General features: G+C 38.8%; 2 protein-coding genes across 2 annotated transcripts; one reads left to right on the top strand and one right to left on the bottom strand.

Annotated features, from left to right (window-relative positions):
• Positions 1 to 1,102: 1,102 nt before the first annotated feature.
• On the bottom strand, positions 1,103 to 3,031 carry grxcr1b (glutaredoxin and cysteine rich domain containing 1 b). Its single transcript, XM_065947754.1, has 2 exons — positions 2,503 to 3,031; positions 1,103 to 1,469 (listed from the first exon to the last, which is right to left on the bottom strand). The coding sequence occupies exons 1-2, from the start codon at positions 2,923 to 2,925 to the stop codon at positions 1,425 to 1,427; spliced, it is 468 nt and encodes a 155-aa protein (XP_065803826.1). The 5' UTR covers positions 2,926 to 3,031; the 3' UTR covers positions 1,103 to 1,424.
• Positions 3,032 to 3,985: 954 nt separating this feature from the next.
• Positions 3,986 to 13,466, top strand: utp25 (UTP25 small subunit processor component). The gene is made up of 12 exons (XM_020643086.3): positions 3,986 to 4,123; positions 5,082 to 5,121; positions 5,221 to 5,413; positions 5,492 to 5,770; positions 5,917 to 6,005; positions 6,104 to 6,505; positions 7,559 to 7,775; positions 7,865 to 8,067; positions 9,191 to 9,373; positions 9,723 to 9,832; positions 11,412 to 11,657; positions 12,457 to 13,466. The coding sequence occupies exons 1-12, from the start codon at positions 4,023 to 4,025 to the stop codon at positions 12,710 to 12,712; spliced, it is 2,319 nt and encodes a 772-aa protein (XP_020498742.2). The 5' UTR covers positions 3,986 to 4,022; the 3' UTR covers positions 12,713 to 13,466.
• The last annotated feature ends 726 nt before the right edge of the window (positions 13,467 to 14,192 follow it).

Below are 14,192 nucleotides of genomic sequence, written 5' to 3'. Positions count from 1 at the left end.
GAAGAGGCTCTAAGGAACAGGCCCAAAAGGAGCTAGTGACACAGGTGACAGTGGGAGATGGACAGGTGTCAGCTCCTAGAGAACAAAAAAGATAAAGAAGAGGCAATTGGGCTGCAGAAAGCACCGGAGCCCGCCCAAAAGGACCTGGCAAACAAGAAATAGAAATGTCAGTGGGCCAGAGGCAGCTCCTTGCAGACACCTGCAGGATGAAGGCCTTCCTGAACCATGCCAAAGAGGACCTGGAAAAACAGCAGCTCCAGTGGAGAAAGCCAGCCTCCTGAAGTCTATCATCATCATCATTATAAAGCAGACTCTCGAGAAGAAGGAAGGAATAAAATAATAATTCTTTGAGGAAAAGGTTCTTGAGTCTTTTTTAAAAGCGAAACAGAAACCCCTTCTCCAACGACATCTGCCATGGCCGTTCAACCCCTCCTCCCCTGACACCTTGTTAAACCCCCACATTTCCTTCCCTAGCTCCTAGCCCTCTCTAAACCTCACAACTCCTTTTCTTTTCCTCTAGGGTTTCTAGTGGGTGAGCAGGGAAAGGGGACATACCCTTTTCCTTACTCTCCCATCCATCCATTCTCCCAAATGATAAACTGGCTTCAATACATTGCCAAAGGAATTTTTGTGATTTTAGTGTAATTTAAGATGTAAAATACACCTTATGAGTCAGTTTAAGTCTGTCTTCAGTCTGTGATACTGAAACATGGAGGGTATTTAATAGAATAGGGTAGTAAGAGGAAAGTACAAAGGTCAAAATTCCTCTAAATGCAAAATAAAAGTTCATATTTTCACTCTTTATAAATTGAACGATGGAAAATATGGAGCACATGGGGCGCTGGTGGCGCAGTGGTTGGTGCGCGCATCCCATGTATGGAGGCTGTGGTATTCCAGGCGGGCAGCCCGGGTTTGAATCCAACCTGTGGCTTCTTTCCCGCATGTCATTCCCCACTCTCTCTCTCCCTGATTTCCAACTCTATCCACTGTCCTAGCTCTCCATTAAAGGCACAAAAAGCCAAAAAATAAATCTTATTAAATATGAAGCACACCACATCCACAACATGGACATCATTAAAAATATTCATGTTTTACAGAATTCTCTTTAATGCAATGAACAACACTCCACCAAATATCAAAATCATATGAAATTCAGGGCACATGAATACAATGTCTAAAAAAATGTAAGATCATAATCAGTAACTCAAAGTCTCAGAAGGTCCAGTAAAGTAACTTTCGTAGTTTGTTTGGTTAGTCCTTTAAATAACAACTTGTGATAAAGAAAGATAAGAATGAACCAGATATAATAAAGCTGTATAACTGAAGTAATGAGGTCTAGTTTTGGACCAAATGCAACAAAATCTTCAGCAAAACGGTTTCTTCTTGTCGCTCAAAATGATGTGAAACTGCTTCTTCCAAACTGTTCACTCCTTTTCCCAAGGTCTCCTTTTCTGATGACGAAGGGAACCCTTCAAGGAAAAAGAGAACAAAAGTTGTTTACTGACTGGAGAGGAGACACAGAAGAAAAATGATAAGAACACTGACGTACTATAAAGTTACAGGCTCCACGTAGGTACTTCATAATCATGTGCAAAACTTCACTTGACCTCCAGCAGCAAAACTTTAAGCACTTTAACTCTGAATGTCACTTGGTCACTCCAACTGTTTGTTTTTCTGCCACTTTAATGCTTGTATAAATGTATCACTGTCAACTATTGTGCAGTTTATGTTGTTTGCTTCCGCTTGTCATTGTGGTTTTATGTAAATGTGTACACATGCCTGCAGAGGGACTACAGATGGAAATATGCCGAACGCTACAATCTGGCATATTTACATGTTTATATGCATTAATGTGCACTGTCCCTAATTTAAATACATAAATAAAAAAGTAGGAAGACACATGACAAATATTTTTTTTTGATAGCTCACACTCTTTATCTTGAGAATTTATTGATGGTTATTATTTATCCAAGGAAATATATTTAAAAATTATCTCTTTCCATTGTCTGCAATAGTAACAGTAGAAAAAATTCTGCAAATATGATGTTTTAAGACAACATTATGAAAATTCTGCATTTCCTGTTCCTGTCACGTATTTCCCTGTTGGAGATTCATTCAGCAAAGTTACAAGAGCAGTTAAATGTAGGCTTTTGTTTACAGAAAAACTATTTGATGCACTGTTGATTTCAATTTGCAATAAATGAAAACATCTGGTTCAATCATTTTTGTCTGCAAAATCATTTTGTCTGGAGATGCAGTGAAACATCAAATGATCATAAGGAACATTTTTGCAGCTTAAAGCATCTGAGCATTTCTGCCCACTTGGTCTACATTTTTGTATAAATCACACTGGACTGAACCTGCCTGCAAAGTTGATTTATTTGTTGCATAGAAATGTGATGAAGAAGAAAATGAAGAAAAAAGGAGAATTGAAGAATTTTGAATGACAAAAAGTAAATCTGTAACTTGATGTTGACATCCTTTTTTGCCCTGTCTACTTACTGAGTACATGTTGGAGAGGTTGTTGAAGAGAACTTGGCCTGCGCTCACTTTGTTCCTCACTCCTCGTATGGTCCCATTCTTGCTGCAGATATTGATCCGCTTGTTGCTGAAGAGCATATCTCTCTTGGCACTGGCGTAAAGAAGCAGGTCATCAGGTTCAGCGCCGTTCTCCTCCTGCGCAGATCCCACCACCACAAGACCGTTCAGGTGGCTGTTGGCCTCACTGGTGGGTGGTGAGCTCCCCTGTTCTGTCTCCGGGCTGCTGGTGTTGTCAGAGTCCACAGAGTCCGACACTGAGCTGCTCCAGAGTGTTTCATCCTTGAACACCTCCGTCAGGACCCGGCCGCTGTTGGCAGAAGCTACCCTGAACCGAACAGTTTTCCCAGCCTTTTCTTTCTCTTCTTTCACCTTTGGCCTCTCCATTGATATAGAAAATGTCTCACATGTTTCCCATCAGAATAGCCAAACAGGCTCTGTCAGTCTAAGCCATAGTAGTGTGTGATCATCAATCAATAATATCCCCATTGACGGCTACAAAATGAGCTGAAAATACCCGGAGTACAAAAACTAGACACCAATATGGTGAATAATAGATGAGCTTCTGCCATGGTAACAGCTAAAACAGGCAAACAGTAAAATGATATTACTATGTTCAATTATTGATCAAGGTTTAACAGCAGACTGCAGACCTGTCTGCTCATTAAAAGATACAGACTCCGAATGTGTTGCAAGCAATTACTTACAATTACTCTAAAAGGAGTATACAGAATACCTTTTGTGCACAACATTAACCCTTTCTCGCCTGACAAAAGAAACAATAATTTAACAAAAACTCACCAGCCTGCTGTAATAATGATATATAAGATTTATTGCTAAACTAACTACTTCTGATATAGAATAATTAGTGGAATAGCAGTGTGAGGAAATGCATTTCAGATCAAATATTATCATCCGTTTACAGAGGTTACTGTAGCCTATGCTTATGTGGATAATGAATCAATTTTAAAGCTAGCATGGCATTTGAAACATTCATTTACTATTGAGTGTTTCATATTTGACATTATCAGACTTTTTAAGTTTGTCCCTTTGACTGCACATAAGGAAAATAAGTAATAATAGATAATAAGACTAATCCATGAATCCAAGACTGATTTGTCCTTAGTTATCTTATAAAGCTACTTTTTAATAAAAGTGAAAATTTTTGGGTGAATTAATAAATCATTAATTCCAAAATAATTTAAACTGTTGGAAGTTCATGATGTCAATAACTTTATATTAAATATAGAACGATTTCAGCAAAAACAGGACCCAGCAGCCCACGTATTTATCTTTGAATTATCTATCTCTTCTTTTTTTCATCATATATTTGTGTTTAGACTGCGTTGAAATTGCTCAAACAAAACTGCACAACCTGTAGTTCCCCTCCGGACCTGTAGGCGGTGATACCTCTCCTACTCATTCACAACAACCAGCGAAGAAGAAGCTGGAGCGACACCACACGTGTGCAGCATAGTGTCAACATGGGCAGAAGAAGACAGAATACGCAACTATTTACAAGTTTATCCAAGAAACAGAAGAAACATTTGAAGGAGTTTGGAGAGGAGCATCCATTCCACGATGTGTAAGCAGCACAGCACATCCGGCCTGTCGTAAAGACTATTTAAGATACTTTAGCTATGTTTATGTTAGCCAACTAGCTACGTTTCATTCAGAAAACTTATAGTGGGTAGCTATGCCAGCTATATTTGTGTTTTATTCGTATGAAGCCGAAATTGTTCAAATGAACCCGATATCGTAATTGTAATTGTTAATTCATACCAGAACTAGAAGTATTTACTCAGACATAGCATCATTTAAAAACAAAAACATAGCATCATTTTTCGAATTTCGTTTGAGAAATAACAGTGTGGGATAATGTTTAAATAACTGAAAACCAGCTTATTACAGGAAATTAGCACAACAATTTGAATATAATTTACAAACAGTCTGTATTTGGCAATCATCATGTTAGCACCCATACAAAGTGAAAAACAAAAACAAACAAATAATACCAAAAATCCTCACCATGTGTACAACCTATCCCACCAGTTTTATTTTACATCATTTTGTTACTATACTGCCCCCATGTTTGTCTTTGTCCTGTTTGCTCATTTACTTATTTTGTCCCTCTTTCTAATTCATTCATTTTATTTACTGACCCTTTTCCTTTTGTTTTGTTTGTTTGTTTGTTTTTGTCTAAATCTGCTTGCAGAACTGTATCGTACCACAGTTCCCCTCATGTTTGTATCTCTTTTCTTTACTGTGTGAGTGTGTGTATGCATGTTTTGGTGAATAAAAGTAAAAAAAAGAAAACCAGCTTACACATAAAGAGAAACAACCAAATGTTCCTTACAGTAGCTTAAAGTTGCATTGTGTACGTAATGGAAACTCCCATTAGACGGCTTGCAGGGATTGATTTCTGGGTCACAGGTGGGAGGAGGCACAAATAGAGAAATGAGAAAAGACCTATTTTCTGTGTCCTAAAATATGCACGCTGTCCAAGTTGCATAGCTACATGTTTCTTGTTGTGTTTTTCACAGAGTCAGTGAGGGTCCTGAAAGAACTGAAATAGTTAAACTGGTGAGTAGTTCTTCACAAAGAATGTGTGGACCATCCAGCCATTGTTTGACTCTGGACTGTTTTATAATATTATGAATGAACTATTCCATGTTGGGACAGCCTGCAAGCCCAGAGCACTCTGACGTTGAGCCTGATGAGCTGGAGGAGGACGAGGAGGAAGAACCAGAGCAGAAAACAGCCTATCAGAAACTTCTTTCAACGCTCGGCAAACCCACCGGCAATGAGCAGAGTGACGAGGAGAGCAGTGATGATGATGAGGAAGAGGAAGGAGAAGAAGAGCTTCTGGAGGAAGGTGAGCTGTTTATCTCCAGCATGTTGAGTAAAAGTATAGAAGAAGCCTTCACAGTTGACTAAATGTTTCTTTTAATAGAAGGGGACAGTGATGATGATGTCGGTGATGAGAGTGAGGATGGTGAAGAAGATGAGGATGGTGAAGAAGATGACGTCGGAGAGGAAGAACCCCAGGATGCCGATATGGCTCTGACTGAAGCAGCAGAAGGAGAGGAGATGGTGGAGACAGAGGAGGCAGGAGGTGAAGAATTTGAAGACAAGGAGAATGAATCCCATTTCTGTTTGGAGACCAACTTCATTGAAGAAGATGGAGGAGCGGAGGATACAAAAACAACTGCAGAGCAAGAAGACTACAAAGGTAACAAAAGAGTAAATCTTATCTGGATACATGTAAGAGATGCTTCATGTGTTACCTGTATTCTGTTTTCAAAGTAAGTAAACATTTTGTTCAGCTAGGACGATTGAGAAAGAAAGATTAAGGAGTGTTTTTTTTTCTGTTCACAGACATGTTTTCAGATCATTTGGACACAGAACTAGGTGAAGAGGACGTGAAGAGGATAACATCTGGCAGCAAGGCAAAGGCACAGATCACGGTATTACTTTCATTTTTTGGCACGATTGACACACTTTTATTTATTCAAAAAAGCTGTAAACAAACTTCACGTATGTCAATGTCTTTCCCCATATTTAGTGGCCAAAATTGGGCACATTACTCTGCACCAATCCGCTGGAGAAGTTTGGATCGATCGGACAACAGAAAGACACAAATCTCCCTGTTTTCCACAAACTTTTGGAGTCTAACTGGAAGAACTTAAACCAGACCTCAGAGCCCAAAGGGGAGGTCGGCTCACTGCAGCTTGAGCTGTTGGCTCTCATGGGCTCCTACAAGGACCTCTACTACCCAGAGACTTGCCCTCTGAACCAGGGCCCTCAGGTCCGCAGTGCATACTGCCTCCACGTGCTCAACCATGTGCTGAAAGCAAACTCTCAGGTCCTGGCTCATAACGCACAGCTGAGAGAGCAGAAGACTCAGACTAAAGCTGGAGCCGAGCCACAGGATGAACCCAGAGATCAAGGACTGACCAGGCCCAAGGTAAACTTACAATCAATCTTTATTTCTATAGCACATTTAAAACCACCTGGATTGACCAAAGTGCTGTACAAAAACACAATGTAAAAACAACAAATAAAATAACATTTAGAATGAAACACAATAAAAACACAATAAATAGGAGCATGAATAAAAAATTCAAAATTTCAAGCTCAAATTGTATTAAAAGCCAGAGCAAAGAGGTGAGTTTTAGACTAAGACTTAGACTTTCTTTATTGTCATTCAAACTTGTACTTTACAGTGCAGATAAGAACGAAATTTCGTTGCATTTGGCTCGTTGTAGTGCAGGATAAAAAAACAGCAGCATGTATTTACATAGAAAAAATAAGGTGCAGATAGAAAAAATAAGGTGCAGATATAAATAGATATAAAAAGAAAAGCTATGAGTAAAATTACTATACAGATAAATATATTGCACGTTATATTGTATTGTACAGTCCAGTGAGGTAGGCCTGTGTGGGGGTTTGAGGGATTCTTTTTTTGTGTTCAAAAGTCTTATGGCCTGTGGGAAGAAGCTGTTACAGAACCTGGAAGTTCTGCTTCATGAGCGAAAAACTGAGTCCAGCAACGAAAACAGTCCTTGGTGGGGGTGGGAGGTGTCTCTGCTGATTTTCTGAGCCCTGGTCGGGCAGCGGATCTTTGCAATCTCCTGGATGGGAGGAAGTGAAGTGAAGTTTTTTAAGCAAAGATTTGAAGTTTTTGATGGACTGAGCAGTTCTTATATTAACAGGTAGACTGTTCCACAGATTGGGAGCTTTGTCACCTCGGGTTTTTTAGCCTGCACCTTGGAACATCCTTACAGAAGTGTTATGAACAAAGCTCCTTACATTTCTAATTAAGGGTGAGACAAAATATATTGATTAGGCAATATGTTCTTGTCCTGACTCTTTGTTTGAAAGAAAAAAGTGCTAAAGTTCACTAGATTCACTTTTCCTCCAAGATTTTTTAATGCAGCTCATCATTCATCAATAAAACCAAATTTATGTCTTTACTGGCCAGCAGCTCCTTTTTAATGGCCGTCGTTCATTTTTTCAGGTCTTGATTCTGATTCCGTTCAGAGGCGGAGCTCTGAGAGTTGTCCAGACGCTCATCAGCCTGCTGGAAACGAAAGGTAAAAAAATCGTGGTGAACAACAAGAAGAGGTTCAAAGAAGAGTTTGGAGAGGAGGAAGATGAGAAACCATCCAAAACGCAGAGACCAGACGATTACCGCGCCATTTTCTCAGGCAACGTGGACGATCACTTCAGGATAGGTATGGCTGAGTATATAAATATAGTCAAAACAATTTACCATTATGTTTTTTCTGTCTGAGGCTTTGACTTGTTGTTATCTGCACAACAGGCGTCTCCATTGTGAGGAGCAGCATACGTCTCTACTCCCCGTTTTATTCATCGGACATCATCATTGCGTCTCCTCTGGGCCTCCGCACAGTGCTGGGAGCAGAAGGAGAGAGTAAGAGAGATTTTGATTTTCTCTCCTCCATCGAGCTGCTGGTGGTGGACCAGGCTGACGTCCTCCTCATGCAGAACTGGGAACATGTCTTGGTAAGAAGAACACACAACATTGAGGGATGTGATAATATGTGTTCAGCAGCGTAACGTTCCTCCTGCTGGGAGAGGATGTGGTGCCATCTGCTGTTCAAAAGATGTTGTGGAACACTTTGATCTAAACATATACGCTCAGACTACAGAAGTTTTGGTCCCCGTTTTTACTCAAGTCATATTTTGTGTGGGTGAATGGTCCATACGGTCAGTGCCAGAAAATATGGTTATGTTATGGGTTTATAGATCCAGTCTTAAAGGAGCAGTGTGTTTTCATCAGTGGTATCCAAATTAAAACCTCCACTCAGGGGCTAAAGCGTCTGCTGTAGAGCCAGCGTTTCTCTGTACATGGTAATTATCAAAACATGGCAGGGCACTTTGAACTTTTAACCTCGTGAACATTTTCAGACTTGTCGATGCCTCCTCACTTTGTAAGGCTTTATATGTGATTTTTCTCACCGAAATGTAATATAAATCAAGTATATCCTCTGAAAATAACTCTGTGAGTCATGACTGTCTACAATGGGTGTAACACCCGAGTCCCACTGTCTGTTGTTTTTGTTTCATGCTGGTGCTCAAGGGCGACATCTGCTGGATCAAGAAATCACATATATAGCCTTTAAGATGCTGTAAGGAGTTGTATGTGACGCACTGGAATTAATCACTACTGTATGTCTCTTTTTGAGCTACAATATAGCAAACAAGACCATCTGCATCAAGATGAAGAATTTATATAAAATACCTGAATCCATTGATGCAGAAAACATTTTGTCATTAGTGTTACCGATTTAAAGTCTGAATAAAAACATCAGCACATGTAGAGTTCACATGAAACATTGATCGATAGAGGTGAAAGGAAGTTAAATGTCACCTCCAGTTCCTACAGAAGAGTTTATATCTGTGTGAACCATGGTATAATGAGCTAACATTACATCCTTCCTAAGGGTTAGGGGTTGGTGCATTGTTCCCTCTGTCACACGATAATCCTACTAATATTTACAGTTTTAAAATGGTAAAATATTTTCATTAAGAGAAACCATTTCTTATGTGCATGTTAGTTCCAGATTTAGAATCTGAGCCTTCAGTCTTGAGTCTAGCCTTAATTTTGATGTCACCACCTCTACAGCACGTGATGAAGCACATGAACCTGCAGCCGCTGGACTCCCATGGAGTGGACTTCTCCAGGGTCAGGATGTGGAACCTAAACAACTGGGCCAGACACTACCGGCAGACTCTGGTGTTCAGCTCCATCCAGGACCCCCAGATCAACAACATCCTCACCAAGCAGTGTGCCAACTACCGAGGACAGGTACTTAACTTTAAGCACTTTACTGTTAACATTAGAACTGCCCCTGGGACTGAACATTAACCGCAGACTGCAATTTATTCAGACACATAACTAAGAGACTTAGATAAATGATGTCATAGCCTGAGGTCATCCCAGGTGGTTGCAGTATCCAGCTGTTTACTGAAGTCTGTGAGACAGGACAGCCCTGCTAGTTACTGTATCCTGCTGACTTTTTAAGTACAAGTGTGCACATTCTTTTTATTTTTAACAAAGTATCTTTCTTGTACTTTCTTGCTATCTGAAGATTTGCTGTATTTAAAAAAAATAAAAATAAAAAAAAAATTCAATTTACATTGTGGTTTTCCCTTAGATAGCCACAAAGAACATGCCAAAAACCGGCTCGATCAGCCTGGTGCTGGTTCAGGTACCTCATGTGTTTCAGATGTTCCCTTCTGACAGCTTCATGGACCACGATGCTCGGTAAGGCTTGTCTTTTCTAATGTTTCTGGGATGTTGCTTTACATTCAGATTCAGTCAGTCACAAGTCTTACATTTTCTTGGGTAATATAGAGGGGGTTTTTTTGGTGGGGGTTTAAGCAGAAAAATTCATGTTAAAACCAATCTGAGGGTGCACTCACACAAGGCAATCTGTGTCGTGCCCAATCACATTTGACCCCAAAGTCCAGTTTGTATGACTAGTGTTAGGGCTCTGTACCGTGCCGTACACTTCCTTGAGACTGGCATAGTAAGAGGTGGGCTTCCCCACAGAACAGATGCTCATGCACGAGCACAAGCACAGGTAAGCAACATGGACATGACATTTTTTCTTGTATTCAACATTTTATTGGTTTTTAAACATGGAATTACAAAAAAATCAAATTTCCCATATCGTACATAGAATCTTGTACTTAACATACAACGTGAGAGAAACGGACATAGACAAACAAAGCAAAAAACAAAAATAAAACAAATAAATAAATAAAATAAAATAATAGTGCACACACTGTTTCTCCAGGTTAAATACATCTGTCTAATATTAAAATGAATCAAATTACTAAATTGACCTCTTAAGTTACAAACACTGAAAGGACATGACCTTTAAACCATTGCTGGGTCGCCTCATTGAGAAATCCAGAAGTGTTATGACCAAAACAATACAAAAATATGCCACAAAGTCAGTAAAGTTGCAGTCAAGTTCTCTTTGTTGTTCCCATTATGCGGACCACTCTTCAAGCCATGCATGTGTCGGATTATGACGTAATGACAGTTGTACTAGAGGTAAGCATGCTCAGGCCTGATTGGGCCTGGAACAGTGTGAGTGTAGGTCAGGTGGAACATCCGTGCTTTGGCACAGTACAGGGCAACTGGGCCTAGTGTGAGTGTGTCTTTAAATATTTTTATTTGGGATTACATTCTCATGCCTCTTTTACTTCCCTTTAAAAACATAACATTAGTGTGTCAACTAAGGTTGTCATAATGTTTGACACTTTTTAATACCACACAGTCTCTGTTAATGTAATAATCAAATATACTGCGCTGTCTTAAACTGCACAATAACATTTTCAACTTTTTTGGCACCAAGATATTGCCAACACTGATATTTAAACAGTGTTTTGCCTAAAGTTTGGTAATTTATAAAAAGACAAAAATATTGGCTGCACAAGGAATTCTCTTTTTGCAGCCATGTTATTGAAACATGTATCAGTGTTGAATCATTTTAAAATCTTGTATTGCGTTAACCTGAGCACATTCTTTGCCTTCATATCTGCATGTCTTTAAAGACAATGCTTCATATATTGTAGATCATTTTTAATTGTCTGAAAATAAGTCACACGTGTAACTCTAACCCTTATTTAATTTCTTTTTTTTCCCTATGCAACTATTTTTGTTGTTGTTGTAAAAAAGCACACTGGCTTAGTCTCCTCCTCTGTGTTTTATTAATAGATTTTTTGTCTAGATTAAAAAACAGGTCACAGTATATGCAGCAGCTCAAGAGATCTTGACAAACGCATGGCTGCTTCTAAAACCATTTTTCTGTTCTGTCTCACTGAACCTGTAGGTTTCAGTTCTTCTTAGATAAGGTGCTGCCTCAGTACAGGGACTCTGTAATGTCCCACACTCTCATCTACATCCCGTCTTACTTCGACTACGTCCGCGTCCGCAACTTCATGAAGAAGGAGGAGATCAACTTCACCAGCATCTGCGAGTATTCCAGCAAGTCGGAGGTGTCCCGAGCAAGACACTTCTTCCAGAAAGGAGACAAACAGTTCCTGCTCTTTACTGAACGCTTCCACTTCTACAAGAGGTCAGTTCTTTAAAAAAAATGCATCTTAACTTTAAAAAAGTATCTGTAGGGAACTAACTGTGACTATAGTTTACAACACATTTTCAAACACTGTTTATATAATGGTAGACGCCTGGCAGTGCCAGAAAATGAGCAATTTATTTTATATATATATATATATATATATTCATTTTTCACATAACAAACACAGAACAAGACAGCACAGACGTAGCCAAATTAGTGAAGAAAAAACCCCAATAATAACATGCATGGGTTGTAATAACATATATCATATCAGATAGAGAGATAGATAGATACTTTATTGATCCCGAGGGAAATTCAAAGCATCCAGTAGCAGGTTACAAAGACGTACATGACATGAAACATTCATAAGATACAGGCTTATCTACCTAAATTACATGTCAAAGGGAAAAACAAAAGTGTGGGCACCCTTTCTGCAATAAGCCAACCAGATCAGTGGCAAGATAATCTATGAAGGGTTGCCAAATATTATAAAATAGGTTGTCATTGCCCTTTAATTTAGCACTGAGGTGTTCCATAGGAAAAACCTTAAATGTTTCTCTAAACAAGCAATTTTATTAGATGGGCTTCTGTGAAGCCAAAAAAGTTTATGTTGAAGCACTTTTAACCTTTCTAGCTCCTGCCAACTGAAATTTACTGGAGTAATACTAAAATCCTTTATACCCATCTGTCATTTAGACTGTAAAATATGAAAAACACAAGGCCCCATTTTTTAAACATTTGTAACTCATTCGATCATGAGCCCTGCAGAAATCCTGATCTCTGACTTCTTGTGTAGGTACGCCATTAAAGGGATCCAGAACCTGATCTTTTATGGACTGCCCTCCTTCCCCCACTTCTACAGCGAGGTGTGTAACATGCTGGCAACAGGTGATCAGGGGGAGAGTGCCAGCTGGACCTGCACTGCACTCTACTCCCGCTATGATGCCCAAAAGTTAGCCGCGATCACCGGAGCCCAGAGAGCCGGACAGATGCTGCACTCCAACAAGCCTGTTCACCTCTTTATCACAGGGGGTGAGGAAAAAGCCTCCTGATGAACATATGGCATAATTAAAGAGTCAACAGTGGTAGATGTTTCCCTCAGATTGAGTATCAGGAAAGACGTTGAATGCAGGTGTATAATATTTAATTGCCATGATACCCAAATATCAGAGTACATACTGGTTATATATTTGAACTATATTCATCTTTAAAATGAGGATAAAGAAGCTCTCCGTCATATTCAGACTGTCGTTCTCACATACAGGAGGACAGAGACATTTTTGAGTTGCTGTAAATAGAAACTAACCTCAAGACACAAAGCGAGGAGATGATAAAACCTTGTTTTGATAAGTTGTGGGTGGTTACTGGAATAAGTTGTTATGACTCTGCTTTCTATTTCAATTCCATGTAATTGTACATGTTAACACATTATCTTATCTTCTCTATTGTTGGATACTATTCTTAGTTCTATCTATACTTTTCCTAAAAGTGAAAAAAATAATGAAGGTTTTTACACTTTTTTGTATCTTGTCCTACCGAATATGAGACTTGAAAATTTAGTGGGTTTTTTTAGTAATTCTAAAACCAATCTGTTAATGTAATACACATTTGTGCTATTTAGAAAGTGTTTTGCCTAAAGTTTGGTCATTTATAAAAAATGAAAAATATTGGCTGCACAAGGAATTCTCTTTTTGCAGCCATGTTATTGAAACATGTATCAGTGTTGGTTGATTTGTACTGGAATCATTTTTAAAATATTGTATTGCCCAATTCTAAAACCAATCTAAAAGAAGTAATTTTCCCTCATGATGATCTTTATTTTAGATGAACTATTTATGGATAACACAAAACATGAAAATAAATGTGCTTTATGAAAGTCAAGTCAAATTAAATTCAATAGCATATGTCAGCAACAAGGCAATTCAAAGTGCATCACACATGACAGCAAGAGCATCAAGACAGACAGAGAGAGAGAAACATTCAAATAGATCATAGAACAAAATCACTACAACAAACAACTAACAATCACAGAGAAGATTAAATATGAACATATCAAATAAAATAAAGAGATCCAAAAGAAATACAGGAATATGATATTTAAGCGGGGAAAAAAAATACATTTAAATACAAAATACATAAATAACCCAAATTTGTAATGGTGATGTTATCTGCACTGTGCGGTTTTCAATGGTATATTCCCTGGACGCCATGTGTCACTAAACATACAACCGTCTTCAATAGCAATGAAGCAGAAACTATTGGTGTCCTCACTCAAAGGAGAACTACACTGAATAACCACCAGGTTGTTATAGGACCACCTTTGTGCAATCTCTGCTGTACCTAAGTACTATTTGTACCATCAGAGTACTTAAAGGCTGAACTGTTACCCCAATACCCGATGCTACACAGAGAGTATTTAAAAAGCCATTCAGGTGCAGACAAAGTCCTCCTATGATGTAATTCTTCTTATGACATTATAGTGATCAATCAATCAATTTTTATTTGTATAGCATCAACTCATAACAAGTGTTA

This window comes from Labrus bergylta, chromosome 18, assembly GCF_963930695.1.
Source record: "Labrus bergylta chromosome 18, fLabBer1.1, whole genome shotgun sequence".
Classification (NCBI taxonomy): domain Eukaryota; kingdom Metazoa; phylum Chordata; class Actinopteri; order Labriformes; family Labridae; genus Labrus; species Labrus bergylta.
The sequence above is the reverse complement of the archived record's forward strand: the minus strand, read 5'-3'. Positions and strand labels throughout refer to the sequence as shown.